Here is a 20,218-nt window from a genome sequence, read left to right on the forward strand (position 1 = left end):
CGAAAAGCAGACTGTAGGGGGTGAGGAGCAACTACAAAGCCAAGGGACCAAGCCGTAGCCCAGGAATCCTTAAAGGGCTCAAACACTGAGTTCACTTTTTCTCTGAAGAGATGTGGGCCATCAAAGGGCATGTCATCAAGGATTGCTTGATAGCTCCTGAAAAGCAAGATGTCCTCAACCAGGTGTGGCGCCTCAAGGCCACCACTGAGGCAACCGATCTGCCCAGTAAGTCTGTTGTATTCAGTAAACAACGAATCATGAACTTTGATGATCTCTCCCGTCGGTAACGGCTTGGGAGAGAACGTTCTGGGCCTCCTCTGGAACTTGAGGCAGCACATGCGCGACTGCATCCCAGAGAGTATCGGAGTATCGGCCCAAAAGGCATGCAGTGTTCATGGACCACAGCGCTAGACTGGCGGAAGAAAACATTTTCTTTCCCAAGTTATCCATTCCTTTTGATTCCCTGCCCGGGGGAGAGGTAGGGAATGCGCCAGAGGATGACGAAGCCTGGATGACAAGGCTCTCAGGCGTAGGGTCAGGAATTTTGGGTCGGTCAGTGCAGGTCGATGGCGGCGCACAACTGTCCTATTCACAGGAACCCCTGTGCTGGGTTTGGACCAGGTACCCAGAAGGATGTCCATAAGGGCTTCATTGAAGGGAGGATGGGTTTCAAATCAGAGGCCCCAAGATGAAGCACCTCGGTCAGGAGATTAGTCCTGATTTCCACAGAAGGAAGCTCGAGGTCCAAAACCTCAGGAGCCCTTCTCACCACCATAGAGTATGATGCTCCCTCCTCCGTAGCCACGGTAGGGGAAGAAAGCATGCCAGAGTCATGGGAGGTGTCTAACCCGCTGGCATCACCCAAATCTTGAACCCAGTCCATTTCAGGGTCAAGCTGGTTTTCTAAAGGTTCCGGTGATCCCTCTACACTGTCCTTATATCCATACCTTAGGAAAAAGCCTTTTGTTGATGCTACTTATGACTGAAAGAGTGCTAACCAGGCCCCAGCACCAGTGTGCTTTCCCTAAACGGTACCTTTGTTTCCACAATTGGCACAGCCCTGGCACACAGGTAAGTCCCTTGTAAATGGTACCCCTGGTACCAAGGGCCCTGTGGCCAGGGAAGATCTCCAAGGGATGCAGCATGCCTTAAGCCCACCGTTGGGGGTTTAAGGCAACCCCAAAGCCACTGCACCAGCAGCACAGGGACGGTCAGGAGCAGAGGTCAAAGGAGGGCCCAAAACACATAGGTGCCTATGAAGAACAGAGATGCTCCGGTCCTAGTCTGCTTACAGGTAAGTACCTGCATCCTCGGGGAGCAGACCAGGGGGGTTTTGTAGAGCACTTGGGGGGACACACACAAGCCCACAAAACACACCCTCAGCGGCACAGGAGCGGCTGGGCGCAGAAGGCAAAGTAGGAGTCAGGTTTGCTATAGAAAGCAATGGAGGAACCCGGGGGTCACTTAGCGATGCAGGCAGGGCACAGGGGGGCTTCTCGGGTTAGTCACCAACTGGGCTAGGATGAGGGCCGCCTGCTGGTCAATCCTGCACTCGTAGGTGGTTCCTCTCGTTCCTGGGGGCTGCAGGTGCAGTGCTTGGTCCAGACATTGGGTTCCTTTGTTACCAGCCAGTCGCGGTCAGGGGGAGCCTCTGGATCCTCTCTGTAGGCGTCGCCGTGGGGGTGCAGTGTTGGTTCTCCTGAACTCGAGCCGGGGGTGTCGGGTGCAGAGTGTGAAGACTCACGCTTCTGGCGGGAAGTGAGAATCTCTTTAAAAGTTGTTGCAAAGTTGGTGCAGTTTCTGAACAGTGCAGCGGGTTCACGGGTGTTTCTTGGTCCTTTAGCTGCAGGGCAGTCCTCTGAGTCCTCAGAGGTCGCTGGTCCCGCTGGCTGTGTCGCTGTGCAGGTTCTTTGAGTCTGTTGGTGTCTCATTCGTTTCTGCGGGGCTTTCAGGTCAGCAGTCTTTCTTCTTTCTTCAGGTTCCAGGAATCTGATTTCCTGTGTTCAGGGTGGCCCCTAAATACTAAATTTAGGGGTGTGTTTAGGTCAGGGGGGTAGTAGCCAATTGCTACTGTCCTTGAGGGTGGCTACACCCTCCTTGTGCCTCCTCCGTGAGGGGAGAGGGGCACATCCCTATTCCTATTGGGGGAATCCTCCAAAACCAAGATGGAGGATTTCTAAAGGCAGAAGTCACCTCAGTTCAGGGCACCTTAGGGGCTGTCCTTACTGGTAGGTGACTCCTCCTTGTTTTTCTCATTGTCTCCTCCAGCTTTGCCGCCAAAAGTGAGGGCAGTGGCCGGAGGGGCGGGCATCTCAACTAGCTGGGATGCCCTGGGGCGCTGTAACAACAGGCCTGAGCCTTTGAGGCTCACCGCCAGGTGTTACAGTTCCTGGAAGGGGAGGTGACAAGCACCTCCACCCAGTGCAGGCTTTGTTCCTGGCAACAGAGTGACAAAGGCACTCACCCCATGTGGCCAGAAACTCGTCTGGTTGTGGCAGGCTGGCAGGAAATGGTCAGCCTAACACTACGAATTGGACTGGTATACAGGGGGCATCTCTAAGATGTCCTCTGTGTGCATTTCTCAATAAATCCCACACTGGCATCAGTGTGGATTTATTGTGCTGAGAGGTTTGGTACCAAACTTCCCAGATTTCAGTGTAGTCATTATGGAACTGTGGAGTTCGTAACTGAAAGACTACCAGACCATATACTCTTTATGGCTACCCTGCACTTACAATGTCTAAGGTTTGTCTTAGACAATGTAGGGGCATAGTGCTCATGCAACTATGCCCTCACCTGTGGTATAGTGCACCCTGCCTCAAGGCTGTAAGGCTTGCTAGAGGGGTGACTTACCCATGCCACAGGCAGTGGGTTGAGGTCTGAGGGGGGTGCCATTTCGACATAGTAATTTTCTCCCTATCAGCACACACAAGCTGTGAAGGCAGTGTGCAAGTGCTGAGTGAGGAGTCCCCAGGGTGGCATAAGACATGCTGCAGCCCTTAGAGACCTTCCCTGGCCACAGAGCCCTTGGTACCAGGGGTACCAGTTACAAGGGACTTATCTGTGTGCCAGGGTTATGCCAATTGTGGGAACAAAGGTATAGTTTAGGGAAAGAACACTGGTGATGGGCCCTGGTTGGCAGGATCCTAGCACACTTTCAATCATAACTAGCATCAACAAAAGGCAAAAGGTTAGGGGGGTAACCATACCAAGGGAGGCATTTTCCTACACAACCCCCCACCCCCCAACGAAAGAGGATGAGACTAACCTTTCCCAAGAGTGTCTTCATTTTTTCGAAGTCGAAGAACCTGGAAAGGCCATCAAGGATTGGCATGGGCAGTCCCAGGTCTGTGTTCCACTCTAAAGTCCATTCTTTGTAGGGATATGGACCACATCAACAGTTTATGGTTTTCTCCTTTCATTTTCATCAGCCATCTGAGAGGTCTGTGGTCAGTTTGATCTGTGAAGTGAGTACCAAACAGGTATGGTCTCAACTTCCACAGGGACCAAACCACAGCAAAGGCCTCCCTCTCAATTGCACTCCAACGCTGCTCCCTGGGGAGTAACCTCCTGCTAATGAAAGCAACAGGCTGGTCAAGGCCATCATCATTTGTTTGGGATAGAACTGCTCCTATCCCAGCTCAGAGGCATCAGTCTACACAATGAACTACTTCGAATAATCTGGAGCATTCACAACTGGTGCTGAACACATAGCTTCTTTCAGGGTGTCAAAGGCCTTTTGACAGTCCAAGGTCCAGTTAACTTTTCTGGGCATTTTTACTTGGAGGTCAGTGCTGTGAGGGGTGTCACTATGGATCCATATCCCTTCACAAACCTCCTATAGTACCCAGTCAAGTCAAGGAATACCCTGACATAAGTCTGGGTTTTTAGAGATTTCCAGTCCAGAACAGTATGGATCTTGGGTTGAAGTGGCTGAGCTTGGCCTCCACCTACAAGGTCTCCCAGGTAAATTACAGTACACTGCCCTATCTGACATTTAGATGCCTTGATAGAGATGCCTGCTGCTTGCAGGGCCTGCAAAACCTTCTTCAGGTGGCCCAGGTGATCCTGCCAGTTGGAGCTAAAGACAGCAATATTATCTAGATATGCTGCACTAAAGGACTCCAAGCCAGCAAGGACTTGATTCATCTACCTTCGGAAGGTGGCAGGGGCATTCTTTAAGCCAAAGGGCATAACAGTAAACTGATAATGCCCATCAGGTGTAGAGAATGCTGTCTTTTCTTTTGCTCCAAGTGCCATTTTGATTTGCCAGTACCCTGCGGTCTAGTCAAAGGTACTTAAGAATTTGGCTGCACCTAATTTGTCTATTAGCTCATCTGCCCTTGGGATGGGGTGAGCATCTGTCTTGGTGACAGAGTTGAGCCCTCTATAGTCTACAAAAAACCTCATCTCGCTCTCTCTTTCCTTCTTTGGTGTGAGGTTTGGGGACCAAGACCACTGGGCTAGCGCGGGACTGTCAGAGTGCTCTATCACTCCCAATTCCGGCATCTTGTGGGCTTCCACTTTGATGCTTTCTTTGACTTGGTCAGACTGTCTCAAAATTGTATTTTTGACAGGTAAACTGTCTCCTGTGTCCACATCATGGGTACACAGGTGTGTCTGACCAGGGGTCAAGGAAAACAGCTCAGCAAAATGCGGGAGGACCTTCCTGCAGTAAGCTTGCTGTTGGCCAGGGAGGGTGTCTGAGTAGACAACTCCATCTACTGAGCCATCTTTAGGGTCAGTGGAGAGGAGGTCAGGGAGAGGTTCACTCTCTGCTTTCTGATCCTCATCAGAAACCATCAACATGTTTACATCTGCCCTGTCGTGATAGAGTTTAAGGCGGTTAACATGGATCACCCTCTTGGGGGTCCTGCTAGTGCCCAGGTCCACCAAGTAGGTGACCTGACTCTTCTTTTCTAGCACTGGGTAAGGACCACTCCATCTGTCTTGAAGTGCCCTGGGAGACACAGGCCCCAGAACCTAGACCTTCTTCCCTGGCTGAAACTCAATCACAGCAGCCTTTTCCATGTTCTCTGCCACCCTAGAGCAGAGGCCTAGTACATAGACCACTACATCTTGTTTAGGCTCATGGAGAGGTCTCTTCCAGCCTTCTTTTACAAGAGCTAGTGATCCCCTAACCTTCTAGGACATATTGGGCGAGTAGAAATGGTTGACTAATCTCTCCCATGTGTTGGTTTGTCCCAAATGCCCAGCAAGGGCAATGTCATGGGCTAAGGTCAGAATGAACTCCTGAGGCACTACCACGCTCCGAGTGGCACCAGGCTTGGGATCTCTTGCCTCAGTGTAAATGAGTCCATCTTCCCAGAAGACCCTGTGGGTTCCATTGACATTGCCTTTTTCTTGATCAGCTGCTTGCTGTCTTAGGCCTTCACAAGTGGGACAACTCTTTGTCCCTTGCACAGCTGTTCCCTTGAAGGTCCTGGGCCCAAGAGCTCAACCTGATAAAGCTCCAGCTCCATGGACTCCGTTCCCTCAGGGGATAGAACATCTTCCTGAGAAGAGAGGTTCTGCTTATTTTGCTGTGCAGAAGATGGTTCCCCAGTCTTCTTTCCTTTCCTCTTGGAAGGTTGGGCCATTATTCCAGACTCCAACACTTCTTTTTCTCCCTGTGCTCTGCATTGTGCCCTTGTCTTGACACACACCAGTTCAGGGATACCCAGCATGGCTGCATGGGTCTTGAGCTCTACCTCAGCCCATGCTGAGGACTCCAGATCATTCCCTAGTAGACATTCTACTGGAATTAAAGAGGAGACTTCCACCTGTTTCAGGCCAGTGACCGCTCCCCATTCTTAAGTTACCACTGCCATGGGATGGACTTTAGTTTGATTGCCAGCATTTGTGACTGGATATGTATGTCCAGCCAGGTACTGTCCTGGAGAAACCAGTTTGTCTGTCACCATAGTGACACTGGCACCTGTATCACTCAGGGCTTCTAATCTATTCCCATTTATCAAGAGCTGCTGTAGGGAAATACCTCTCTTGGCATGGTTACCCGCTAACTTTTTGCCATTTGTTGATGCCAGTTATGATTGAAAGTGTGCTAGGACCCCGATAACTAGGCCCCAGCACCAGTGTTCTTTCCCTAAACTGTACCTTTGTTCCCACAATGGGCACAGCCCTGGCACACAGATAAGTCCCTTGTAACTGGTACCCCTGGTACCAAGGGCCCTGTGGCCAGGGAAGGTCTCTAAGGGCTGCAGCATGTATTATGCCCTCAACTCACTGCCTGTGGCATAGGTAAGTCACCCCTGTAGCAGGCCTATAGCCCTAAGGCACGGTGCACTACACCACAGGTGAGGGCATAGTTGCATGAACACTATGTCCCTACACTGTCTAAGCTAAACCTTAGACACTGTAAGTGCAGGGTAGCCATAAAGAGTATATGGTCTGGGTGTCTGTCAATTACGAACTCCACAGTTTCATAATGGCAACACTGAAATCTGGGAAGTTTGGTATCAAACTTCTCAGCACAATAAATCCACACTGATGCCAGTGTGGGATTTATTGAAAAATGCACAGAGGGCATCTTAGAGATGCCCCCTGTATACCAGCGTAATTCAGAGGGTTAGGCTGACCAGTTCCTGCCAGCCTGCCACAACCTAACGAGTTTCTGGCCACATGGGGCGAGTGCCTTTGTCAGTTCCTGCTTCTCACCTCCACCTGCAGGAACTGTAACACCTGGTGGTGAGCCTCATGCCTGTTGTTACAGGGCCCCAGGGCATCCCAGCTAGTGGCGAAGCCCACCCCTCTGGACACAGCCCCCACTTTTGGCAGCAAGTCCGGAGGAGATAATGAGAAAAACAAGGAGTCGTCACCCACCAGTCAGGACAGCCCCTAAGGTGTCCTGAGTTGAGGTGACCCCTGCCTTAAGAAATCCTCCATCTTGGTCTTGGAGGATTCCCCCAATAGGAATAAGGATGTGTCCCCCTCCCCTCAGGGAGGAGGCACAAAGAGGGTGTAGCCACCCTCCAGGACAGTAGCCATTGTCTACTGCCTCCCCAGACCTAAACACACCCCTAACTTGAGTATTTAGAGGTGACCCTGAACCCAGGAAATCAGATTCCTGCAACCTACAACACGAAGAAGGACTGCTAACCTAAAAGCCCAGCAGAGACGATGGAAGACAACTGCTCTGGCCCTAGCCCGTCTGGTTGTGGCAGGCTGGCAGGCACTGGTCAGCCTAACACTAGGAATTGGACTGGTATACAGGGGGCATCTCTAAGATGCCCTCTGTGTGCATTTTTCAATGAATCCCACCTGGCATCAGTGTGGATTTATTGTTCTGAGAAGTTTGATACCAAACTTCCCAGATTTAGCCATTATGAAACTGTGGAGTTCGTAATTGACAGACTCCCAGATCATATACTCTTTATGGCTACCCTGCACTTACAATGTCTAAGGTTTGGCTTAGACACTGTAGGGGCATAGTGTTCATGCAACTATGCCCTCACCTATGGTATAATGCACATGGCCTCAGGGCTGTAAGGCCTGCTAGAGGGGTCACTTACCTATGCCACAGGCGGTGGGTTGAGGGCATGGCACTCTGAGGGGAGTGTCCTGTTGACGTAGTCATTTTCTCCCCACCAGCACACACAAGCTGTGAGGCAGTGTGCTTGTGCTGAGTGCTGCAGCCCTTAGAGACCTTCCCTGGCCACAGGGCCCTTGGTACCAGGGGTGCCAGTTACAAGGGATTTACCTGTGTGCCAGGGTTGTGCCAATTGTGGGAACAAAGGTACAGTTTAGGGAAAGAACACTAGTGCTGGCGCCTGGTTAGCAGGAGACCTGCATACTTTCAAACATAACTAGCATCAACAAAAGGAAAAAAGGTAGGGGGTAACCATGACAAGGGAGGCATTTCCCTACAAATACTGTATTCCATTTTACTCTCTTTCTCTAATTTGGTGTGGGATTTTTCTTGTATTTGTTTTCACTTTATTACTGTTTGAAATGCTTCGTACTTTAAATATTAGTTAAGTCTGACTTCTCTGTGCCAAGCTACCAGAGACTTAGCACAGGTTAATTTGGGGGTTTGCTTGCGTTTCATCCTGAGAAAAACTGTGGTTGCTGCTTCAGTAGGTTTTCACCCCCCACAACCAGGAACATAATTTCCTATATTTTCCAACTGGGAGTAATCACTTTCACCAGTTGTCCAAACAAGTGGTGGATCTACAAAGACTGAAGAACTGCACAATGGATAAGAGGCTCTTGGAGGTACTAATTGTGTGCTCCCTCTGGAATTGTACAGTGTACCCTATAAGCATGTGCTTTAGTTCCAAGAAACACCTCAGGGTGGCCAAGTGACAGACTTTGACACCGGTGGAGTGCCCCTGTTCAAAGGAAAACCCAGATGATCTACAGTGAAACACACAAAACACACCGTCAGCACAAGCTTCATTACTGTGCTCTCCCAAGTGATTTTGTTATGCAATAAGGTACGTTCCCAATCTTCATCAGGCTTATCCAGTGAGGCAGCCCATTAACGAAAATCAGGACTGTGAACATAGTCCTGACAGCGTTTGTGAATCCACAAACAATTACAATTCTACTCTAACTGTGTGAGCAAACCTAAAGAAAAAGACATTCAAATTTCAAGGATCTTTATGTGTGTCTGCCCCTGTATCTCTAAGAAAGATTAGAGTTTAAGTCAAATGTACATTACCACACGATGGATGTGAACAGATCTCTTCAATAAAAACTCTCTAAGTAATTCCACAGCATCTTGCTGCCAAGAGTCTCCAACCTATGCAAGACAAAATAATATTTAGTGGAATAGAAAAATACAACCACTATTAAACTGCATTTTACATAATGAAAGAACATGGCACACGGCAGCTGCCATTTTGTAAATCATCCACATTTTTCATTCTCATTAAACTAACAAGTGTACACATTTCCCAGGGTTAAGCTCACTTAACCCCACAAGACAGGCAATTATTTATCTGGTATCACTGCCATCATTTGAAGCAGAAAGAGTCTTATATTGATTTTATGTACACCTATACAGGCTTTAAAGTGATGTGATTAGGCGGGAACACAAACAGTAATCTGGTATTTTTTTACACTTGCTTCATACAGAACCCCATTCAGAGGACTATGGGGCAAGCAGGCACTACTATACTAGCCCAACCGTGGCAGTTGAGGCCTTTTACTATGGATGCCCTACTATGGAAGTGGACAACAGGGATAAGTACCCCTTCAGCAACTGACAAAGTGGTAGCGTGGATCAAGTGGTCCAGCGCTTCTCAGAGAGGAGGTAGGTGTAAGGCGAGCACAGACTCAGAAAACAAAATATGCCCAGAAACAGAAATAAATTACTGTCCAGTCAAATAATTCCTTTTATGTATAAAGTAGTATTTATCTACTAACACCAAGTACAGTACAACACCCTGCAAACAATATACAGGATTAAGGCAGGTCTGCTGGTGTTATCGGGGACAGTTCCTGTCCCATCTCCCCGCCTATGTGATGGTTATTTTCCATTCAGAAGTGGCGACATTCAAGCTAGGCCCCACTAATGAGTTAAAGCCTTAGATGTTCAATGAGGACTTTTATCAAAAGTCCATGTTTCCTGCGCCGCATCACTCAGAGCAAAATACCCTGGGGCTGGACTGCCACCAAAACTCTTACTGGCACTCGCTGAGATGGCAGTCCAGAGCACACCGGCGCATATTAACTGCCCAGCACTGTGCAAAACTCTAGAATCTTCAACAGCCCACATCCACAGCATTCCTCCGATCCAGCGCTAAGTCGTCTTCTTCATTCACGGGTGGGTCTTGGGTGCTCCAGGACTCAGGCAGATTAAACTTGGTTCCAACTTTGCGGATCACAACCCACTAGACATTTACAACTGCACTGGTTCTCTTCCTGGATTATGACACCTCTCATGAAGTGCAGGGAAGTCTTCACAGTGCACACCAGATGATTTAACTTAGTCTTCCCTACGATCCCCTCCCGGCATACAGGGATCACTTAGCAGCATTAATAAGGTGACAAATCTCTTCAGGTTGAGCACTAACAAGATCAACAGCCCCGCTCTTCGTGGCTGCATGGCACCAGAGCAGCAGACCTTTCTCTGAGCATCGGCCCTCTCCTCGCATCGTGGGTGGGAGGATGTCAGTTACACACTGCACAGAGGTACATGACCGATTGGTGCAGAGGTTCAGTCCTCTCAGCGGCCCGCCTCTGGCAAACAGAGGTCGCACAGCACACATGGACAGTCAACATGCTCTTCTCGACGGACCAGAACATCACACTCCACTACTGTGATCCTATAGGTAGAACCTCCCTGGATCTTGCTCCGTCCAGGTAATCTCCTCCTTCTGACAAGGCCCACTGGTCTTTGTTCAGGCAGAAGCTGGTGCTTCAGGCAAAGTTCTTGATTCATCTGGGTGATGTCCCTTCACCCAGCATAGGAGACTGGCAGACCCTTAGTGTCCATTCGCAAAGACAACAGGCAGAACTTGTGCTGAGGTTCTCCACATTGATGTTCAGCTTCAGCCCGACAATTTGGGAGTGTCAAGCTTCCCTTTTTATGATCCTCTGTGTTTGAAGTTCATACTATGGGGTTTGCCCATAATGAAATGCCCACTACTTTGCTGTGCTCTTCCGCCAGAGAGCAGTCTATATCAGCAGGATAGTCTCCAATTGTGATTGCTCCAAATACAGGCCAGTGAAGTGACTACAGCAGGGGTCTCCAACCTTTTCTGTTAGAAGAGCTACTTATGTTAAATGAAAATCATCCAGAGCCACTAATATCACTGATACACAATGACCAAGATTGTCAGCAGTGATTACGTCACTGCATCTTGGCAGCGTTGCCAGCAGTAAAGAAAAAAACATCATCAATCTGGAATGCTTCTAGATAGGTAATATAACTTGCTCCACATGATTTATCACTCAAATAATAGCTTTAAATTAATTTTTGAAATTCAATCATTTTTTACCAAAAATCCGCTCATGAATTCTGAAAATACACATATTTTCGTCTCAAACCTCCAATTTTGAATTCTGTTGTACATATATTTATTCAACCTAACAAAAGCTTCTATATTAGTAGGCTGGGCCGAACAAAGGAGAGTTACTTACAGGTCTTTGGAAAGCTACCAGTAGCTCACGAACTACTCGGAGATGATGGACTACAGGCTGTCAGCCTCGGTGATATGTGCATCAAAAGGTTACAACAGGGCACAACACTACTCTTTATGAATTTCATATCAGCCCCATCTCCTTCCTCAGATGTGGCCAGGCCCATCTGACCTATATATTCCTTTCAGGCTCAAGAGTCCTTGCTGAGGTGCACCAAAAAGTATGGCTTTTCCTTTCTCCAGGGGGTGGGTCCTGGGCCCATACCAGCTCTGAGGAATGCAGCAATCCACAAGTCTATCTGGGGGAAACCTCTACCTCTCCCTGCTCCTCCAGCCAGCTCTGGGACTCTCTAAATGGAACCCAGTTGTAGGAAGCTGGCTCTGAATATACTATACCAAAGAATAGTCTGCACAGAGTCCAGGGGTTCCCCAGAGGCTTAACAAGGCAAAAATAGATAATACTAATGCTCTCTTTTGTGGTTGTGTGGTCGAGCAGTTAGACTCATCAGAGAGTAGTGCAAATAATTTGTTACACACAGCGAAGAAATGAGGGACACACTCAATGACTAACTCCAGACCAATGTTGTCACAAAGCAAAAATATATTTTGTTACTTTATTACTAGAACCGAAAGGTCTTTGTTTACATGCAGTTGTAAGTAAGAATTAAGCATATGTATCTAATGTACTTTCTTTAGGTTTTACAGACAAAGCAGTTTACAAGTAACACTTTGCAATTATAAAGTTTGACACTACAATTTCTCATAGGAACCAATGCAGCTTATTCTGTGGTTGGTGGGGGGGAAGGGAGTAGCTAGCACAGTTAACAGATAAGTACTCCACTTACGATCCCAATCTTCGGGAGTTAGAATGTCCACAGGTCAAAGTTCAGGTTGACCCTAAAAGCGTACCACCAGCAACACAGAAAAGACATGGTGCAAAGGTAAAATTTAGCGTTGGGTTTTCAATGGAATACTATGAGGACTGGGGCACTCAGAAGAAACAGATTGCAGGTAAGTACCTGGGGTTTCAGGACACAGGCCTGAAGGCAGTTTAGGTCAGCACAGGATGGGGGTCGTTGCGGTCCACAGGTCAGCACCAAACATACAACCTCTGCAGCACAGGGGCAGCCTGGTGCAAACAGAGGGTTGGGCATCCAATGCTTTTTAAAGAGGGAACCTGGGGTCACAAAGATGCTGCAGGGTGGGTCTAGGGGGTAAGTTCTGAAAAATCAAAGGCTGGAAAGGAAGGAGAGGCGCCTGCTGGACGTTGCTAGACCGTCGGTCGGATTCCCCTCAAGGACAGGGTGCTGCAGATGCAGGGGTAACTTTGGGCATCAGGAATCTTCGTCGGATCTGGTTGCGGTCAGGGGGGTCCTTTGGATTCAGGCTCTAGACATTGTTGTGTTGGCCAAGAAGGGTCAACCCAGGGTGGACTCGAGGTCGTAATAGCCTGGGGACCTTCTCTGGACCAGAGGGCTTCCTGGACTTGAGCCGTGGGCGTCAGGAGGAGAGTGGGCAGGGCTCGCAGATCCGGAGCACTTGAGTCCTTTTGGAGTTTTTCTTCTGGACAGGGCCATTGTCCTCTACTGGGCAAGCAGACCTCTGGGGTTGGTAGTGGCCGCTGGTCCTGCAGTGTACTTCTCCTTTTCGAGCAGAAGTCTTGAAGCTGCAGAAAGACTGGTCGAGCTGGGGCCAAGTAAGTTGTTGTCTGGAGACTTCAGTGCTGGAGTTGGATTTGCAGTCCTTCTTCTTTCTTAAGGTGGCCAGTAATCTGGTGACTAGATTTAGGGGCGTAACAAGGGTCAATGGCTACTGTCCCTGATGGTGGCTACACCCTTCCTGTGCCTACCTCCCTTTGGGAGGAAGGAACATTACTATCCCTATTGGTCCTTCTCCTTCAAAACAAGATGGAGAATTCTGCAAGAGGGTGGTCACTTCAGATCTGGACACCTTAGGGGGGTGGGGGTGGCAGCATCTCCACTAGCTGGAGTGCCCTGGAGAACTGTAATAGGAGGCCTGAGTCTTTGAGGCTCACCACCAAGTTGCAGTTCCTGAAAAGGGGAGGTGTGAAGCACCTTCACTCACAGCAGGCTTTGTTTCTGACCCCAGAGAGCACAATGGGCTCTCATCCCATGGGGTCAGAAATGGGTCTGTTAGTGCCAGACTGGCACCAACTGGTCGCCCATTCACTAAAGGGTTGCGTAAAATACAGGGGGCATCTGCCCCTCTGTGTGCATTTTACAATAAATTCAGGACAGACACCAGTGTGGGTTGATTGTGCTGATACGTTAGATACCAAACTTCCCAGTCTTCAGTGAAGCCATCATGGAGCTCTGGAGTTCGTAATGACAAAATGTAAGGAAATGCCTCCTTGGCATGGTTACCCCCTGACGTTTTGCCTTTCCTGATGCTAAGTTATGATTGAAAGTGTGCTGGGACCCTGCTAACCAGGCCCCAGCACCAGTGTTCTTTTCCTAAACTGTACCTTTGTTCCCAAAATTGGCACAGCCCTGGCAAACAAATAAGTCCCTTGTAACTGGTACCCCTGGTACCAAGGGCCCTGATGCCAGGGAAGGTTGCTAAGGGCTGCAGCATGTCTTATGCCACCCTGGGAACACCTCACTCAGCACATGCACCCTGCCTTACATCTTGTGTGTGCTGGTGGAGAGAAAATGACAAATTCGACATGGCACTCCCCTCAGAGTGCCATGCCCACCTCACACTGCCTGTGGCATAGGTAAGTCACCCCTCTAGTAGGCCATACAGCCCTAGGACAGGGTGCACTATACCACAGGTGAGGGCATATGTGCATGAGCACTATGCCCCAACAGTGTCTCAGCAAAACCTTAGACATTGTAAGTGCAGGGTAGCCATAGAGTGTATATGGTCTGGGAGTTTGTCAAACACGAACTCCACAGTTCCATAATGGCTACACTGAAATCTGGGAAGTTACGTATCAAACTTCTCAGCACAATAAATGCACACTGATGCCACTGTGGGATTTATTGTAAAATGCCAGTCCGACTCCTAGTGCTAGGCTGATCAGTTTCTGCTGGCCTGCCACAACCAGACGAGTTTCTGGCCACATGGGGAGAGTGCCTTTGTCAATCTGTGGCCAGGAACAATGCCTGGGCTGGGTGGAGGTGCTTCTCACCTCCCCCTGCAGGAACTGTAACACCTGGCGGTGAGCCTCAAAGGCTCACCCCCTTTGTTACAGCGCCACAGGGCATCCCAGCTAGTGGAGATGCCCGCCCCTCCGGCCACTGCCCCCACTTTTGGGGGCAAGGCTGGTGGAGATAATTAGAAAAACAAGGAGGAGTCACCCAACAGTCAGGACTGCCCCTAAGGTGCCCTGAGCTGAGGTGACCCCTGCCTTTAGAAATCCTCCATCTTGGTTTTGGAGGATTCCTCCAATAAGATTAGGGATGTTCCCATACACCCCCCCGGGAAGAGGCACAAAGAGGTGCAGCCACCCTCCAGGACAGTAGCCATTGGCTACTGCCCTCCTGACCTAAACACAACCCTAAATTCAATATTTAGAGGCACCCCAGAACCCAGGAAATCAGATCCCTGCAACCTACAACAAGAAGAAGGGCTGCTGAACTGAAAGCAGAGGCGGAGACAGCAAATGACTTGGCCCCATCCCTACCGGCCTGTCTCCAGAGTCAAAGAACCTGCACAGAGACGCATCCAGCGGGACCAGCGAACTCTGAGGACTGACCTGTGCCTAAAGGACCAAGAACCTCTCAAGGACAGCTGCTCTGCCCAGAAACAACAGCAAAACAAGCAACTTTAAAGAGACTCCAACTTCCCACCAGAAGTGTGAGTCTTCACACTCTGCACCCGACGACAACTGACTATGTGTTTTGGGCCCTCCTTTGACCTCTGCACCAGACTGGCCCTGTGTTGCTGGTGCGGTGACTTTGGGGTTGCCTTGAACCCCAACGGTGGGCTGCCTATGCCCAGTAAACTGAACTTGTAAGAGCTTTACTTACCTCAGAAACGTAACCTTACTTACCTCCCCCAGGAACTGTTGATTTTTGCACTGTGTCCACTTTTAAAATAGCTTATTGCCATTTTAACTAAAACTGTGTATGTTACTGCTCTAATTCAAAGTTCCTTACTTACCAGTGTGGAGCACCTTGCATTTTATGTATTTACTTCAAATCTTGAATCTTGTGGTTCTAAAATAAATTAAGAAAATATATTTTTCTATATAAAACTATTGGCCTGGAGTAAGTCTTTGAGTGTGTGTTCCTCATTTATTGCCTGTGTGTGTACAACAAATGCTTAACACTGCCCTCTGCTAAGCCTAATGCTCGACCACACTACCACATATTAGAACATTATAATTATCGAATTTTGCCACTATCAACCTCTAAGGGGAACCCTTGGACTCTGTGCATGCTATCTCCCACTTCGAGATAGTATATACAGAGCCAACTTCCTACACTTACCTCAAAAACTGTACTTTACTTACCTCCCCCAGGAACTATTGAAAATTGCAGTGTCCACTTCTAAAATAGCTTTTTGCCATTTTAAAGAAAACTGTGTACATTGTTGATTCTATTCAAAGTTCTAAGTATTACTGTGTAAAGTACCTTTCATTTAATGTACTTACATGCTAAATACATTTTGTGGTTCTAGAAATAAATAAACAAAATATTATTATTTTATATAAAAACCTATTCCGCTGGATTTAAGTCACTGAGTGTGTGTTTTGACTTATTGTTTGTGTGTACAGCAAATGTTTAACGCTACTCTCTGATAAGCCTAACTGCTCAACCACACTACCACAAATAGAGCATTAGTATTATCTATTATTGCCTCTGTCAAGCCTCTTGGGGAACCCCTGGACTCTGCGCATACTATATCTCATTTTGATATAGTATACACAGAGCCAGCTTCCTACATTGGTGGATCAGTGTTGGGCTCTAAGACTTGGCATTTGCTGGACTACTCAGCCAAAACCTTATACCACGACTACATATTAAAATTGTCATTACAAATTTGATTTTTGAATTTTGACTATATTTCCAAATCTTTAAAAGGCCTTCCAGGGCCTTGTGTAAGTCCCTGTTAGCATCTCTTTTTTTAAGTTTAAAAGTTTTGTAAATGTTAGGATTTAAGTACTGGAAGTAGTTTTTGGTTTCTTAAAAAGTAATCCCAACTTTTAGAGACATAATGAGTGCTCAGAGGATATGGTGATGGAACTCAACCTCACCCCTTACCTTCATCTAGGGATGACAGAGCTAAGGTCCCTCTGTAAGCTAAGAAAAATGTAAAACTGATTCCAACCCTACCATAGTAAAGCTCCAGGAGCTCTTGGAAGAGTACACCAGGGACCACCCTACTGATTGGGAAGAAGTTAGGGATCAGGAGGTAGAACTCCCTCCTCCAACCCTAACTAGGGAGACCAGGGTTCCAAGACCCCTGTCTCCACAAATCAGACTCAGAGACTCTGGTTCTTACACAGGGGAGTCCAGTCCCTCTGTGAACTTTGAGGGTAGCCTCGATGAGGACACCCTTTTAACAAGGATGGCCAAAAGACTAGCTTTGGACAAACAGCTCCTAGCTATAGAAAAGGAAAGAGCAGAAATGGGTTTTGCACCTGTACATGTTGGCAGCAACATAAATAGGGTAAGAGAGAATAATGACATCCTAAAAATCCCCAAAGGGATTATTTCAAAATATGAAGAAGGTGATGATATCACCAAAAGGTTCACAGCTTTTGAGAGGGGTGGTGCAACCAGAAAGTTAAACAGATCTCACTGGGGAGCTCTCCTTTGGGAACTGTTTACTGGTAACTGCAGGAATAGACTCCTCACACTCTATGGTAAAGATGCAGAATCCTATGACCTCTAGAAGGCTACCCTGATTGAGGGCTTTGGATTCTCAACTGAGAAACAGGTAGTGGCCTTTTTCTGCAATCCAAGTACAATGTTCGCTAGCAAATGATTTGGAGTCCTCAGCATGGGCTGAGGTAGAACTCAAAACCCTTGCAGCCAAGCTGAGTATCCCCGAACTGGAGTATTAAAAAACAAGAGCACAGGGAGAAAAAGAAGTGTTGGAGCCTGGACTAATGGCCCAACCTTCCAACAGAAAAGGTAAGAGGACTGGGGGACCAGCCTCTGTAAAGCACAAGAAACAGGACCTCTCTTCCCAGGAAGATGTCCTATCCCCTGAGGGAAGGGAGTCCAGGGAGCTGGAGCCTTGCCAGATAGAGCTCTTGGGCCCAGGGGGAGCCTCAAGGGAACAGCTGTGCCAGGGACAAAAGACCTGTCCCACTCTTGAAGGCCTAAAACAGCAAGCTGTTGAACAGGAGAAAGGAGAGGTCAGTGGCTCCCACAGGGTCTATTGGGAGTATAGACTCCTTTACACTGAAGCAAGAGATGCCAAACCTGGTGCCACTAGGAGAGTGGTAGTGCCTCAGGAGTTTAGAGAGTTTATCCTCACTTTTGCCCATGACGTTTTAGGATTCTGGTCTGGTTTGTAGTGGGTACTTATACCTAATAGCAGGTCCAGTTAGCCCTTGTTAGTGAAATGTAGGCAGTGTCTAGGAGGTTAGGCTGTCTAGGGGTAGCTGTAGCAGAGTAGCCAAGGCTGAACTAGGAGACATGCAAAGCTCTTGCATTACCACAATAGCTACACAGTACTTGTACACAATTAAAGACAATATTCAGTGTTACCAAAAATAAAGGTACTTTATTTTAGTGACACAAGGCCAAAAATATCTTAGAGGCAATACTCCTTCTGGAGGTAAGTATTATACACAATATATACACTAGTAACCAAATTCAGGTAAGTAAACAGTCATTGAATAGTGCAAAGAGTAGAAAATACAGTAGATTGCAATAGACCTAGGGGCAACACAACCCATATACTAAAATAGTGAAATGTGAATGTCAAACTCCCCTGTAGGCAAGTGCAGTGTGTAGAAGGGCGCTGGAAGTGTAAGAGAACACCAAAGGTAAGTAAAGTACCCCACCCCAGAGCCCAGGAAAGCAGGAGGAAAGAACAGCAAGTTTCCTCAGAACACACTACAAGTCGTGATGAAGGATTATGCAAGAACCAACAATGGATTCCTGGACCTGAAGACCTGTGGACAGAAGAAGTCAATGAAGAGTCTAGGAAGAACAGGAGCCCCTGCCCACCTGGAAGAAAATGCAAAAGTGGATTCTCCAGTTATAAGAAAAGTACAGAAATGCACCGAAGAAGCTAGCTGCGGGTTCCTGCTTGGTGCAAGAGATGTTGCACGTCGAGTTGTTGGATGCAAGCTGTTTGCGTCGCTGGATTCCGCCAACAAGCCTTGGTTCACGCACATAAGAGGTTTGCATCAAAGAGGAGCTGCCTGGACCCGGAAGGGACCAGGGGGTCTCAACTTGGACTGAGGAGACAGAGGGGGCTTCTCAGCACTTCAGAGAGCCCTCAGAAGATCAGGCAGCACCCACGGGGGTCCCAGAACACGGGGACAAAGGATTTGCAAAGTGCGGTCATCGCTGCACTACACAGAAGGATCCAACGCCACCGGAGTTCAACTCAGAGAGCTGTGTGTCGCAGGATGGAGTGCTGGGGAGCTGGGCAATGCTGTGCATGAAGAACTTTTGGAAGAAGTGCAGAGAAGCTCAAGGAGCTGCAGAAGATACAGTGCACAGGGGTACTGTTTCTGCACGCGTAGGCAAGCTCTTACCTCCACCAAAATTGGACAGCTGGACCTTTGGACAATCTGGGTCACTTCGGTCCACCACCTGTGTTCCAGGGAGCACGCCCGTCGACAGGAGAGGAGTTCGAGTACCGGTTGTCATCGCAGAGAGGTACCTGCAGAAGCAGGGAAATGTCACTCCACGGGAGATTCCTTCAGTTCTTCTGGTGCAGGGTGAAGACATGCAGTCCTTGGAGCGTGCACATCTTGGAAACTGTTGGAATTGGTGGCTGGAGTGAAGCTGCAAGTCACAGTAATCTTCCTAGATACTTTGTTGCAGTTACAGCGATTCCTGGAGCAGTGTGCGGTTGATCCAATGGTCAGAAGCTGAAGCATAGGATGCAGCGGAGTCCTGGAGGAATCTTGCAACCCGAATCTGAGGAAACACCCAGAGGAGACCCTAAATAGCACTGAGAGGGGGACTGGCTACCTACCTAGGTATGCACCTATCAGGAGGGGTCTCTGACGTCACCTGCTGGCACTGGCCACTCAGAGGTCTCCAAAGGGTCCCAACCACCTTGGAACCCAAGATGGCTAACGCCAGTGACCCTTTGGAGGAGCTCTGGGCACCACCCTTGGGGTGGTGATGGACAGGGGAGTGGTCACTGCCCTTTCCTTTGTCCAGTTTCGCGACAGAGCAGGGACTGGGGGTCCCTGAACCAGTGTAGACTGGATTATGCAAGAAGGGCACTGTTTGTTCCCTTCAAAGCATTTCCAGAGGCTCTGGGAGGATACCCATCCCATGCCTCTAACACCTATTTCCAATGAGAGAGGGTGTAACACCCCTCTCTTAAAGGAAATGCTTTGTTCTGCCTTCTTGGGATTGAGCTGCTCAATCCCCAGGAGGGCAGAAACAGGTCTGTGATGTGGCTGCAGCTGGGGCTGCAGTGGAAACCTCAGAGAGCTGGTTTGGCAGTACTGGGGGTCCATGGTGGAGACCCCAGGATGCATGGAATTGGCCATCCAATTTCAGATTTGGATTGGGGGTTCAATTACACAATCTTTCACATGGCCATATTCAGAGTTACCATTGTGAAGCTACATATATGTATTGACATATATGTAGTGCACGCTTATAATGCCCCCCACTCACGAAATCCAGGATATTGGCCCTGGACAACACGGGGGCACCTTTGCTAGTGCAAGGGTGCTCTCACACACAGTAACTTTGCACCTAGAATTCAGTAAATGAAGGTTAGACATATAGGTGACTTATAACTTACCTGGTGCAGTGAAAAATGGCTGTGAAATAGTGTGTGCACTATTTCACTCAGGCTGCAGTGGCAGTCCTGAAGAAAGGTTTGTACGAGCTCCTTATGAGTGGCAAAAGAAATGCTGTAGCCCATAAGGATCTCCTTGAACCCCAATGCCATGGGTACCTAGATACCATATACTGTGGACTTATAAG

The 20,218-nt window shown here is 48.4% G+C and overlaps 1 protein-coding gene across 1 annotated transcript in view; it reads right to left on the bottom strand.

Moving 5' to 3' along the window:
• RNF17 (ring finger protein 17) overlaps positions 1–20,218 on the bottom strand; it is a 1,983,649-nt gene that overhangs the window by 273,756 nt on the left and 1,689,675 nt on the right. Inside the window, exon 32 of the mRNA XM_069202301.1 lies at positions 8,684–8,764. Within this exon, the coding sequence (XP_069058402.1) occupies positions 8,684–8,764 (81 nt within the window). The remainder of the gene's footprint in view (positions 1–8,683; positions 8,765–20,218) is intronic.

Source organism: Pleurodeles waltl, chromosome 8, assembly GCF_031143425.1.
Source record: "Pleurodeles waltl isolate 20211129_DDA chromosome 8, aPleWal1.hap1.20221129, whole genome shotgun sequence".
Classification (NCBI taxonomy): Eukaryota; Metazoa; Chordata; class Amphibia; order Caudata; family Salamandridae; genus Pleurodeles; species Pleurodeles waltl.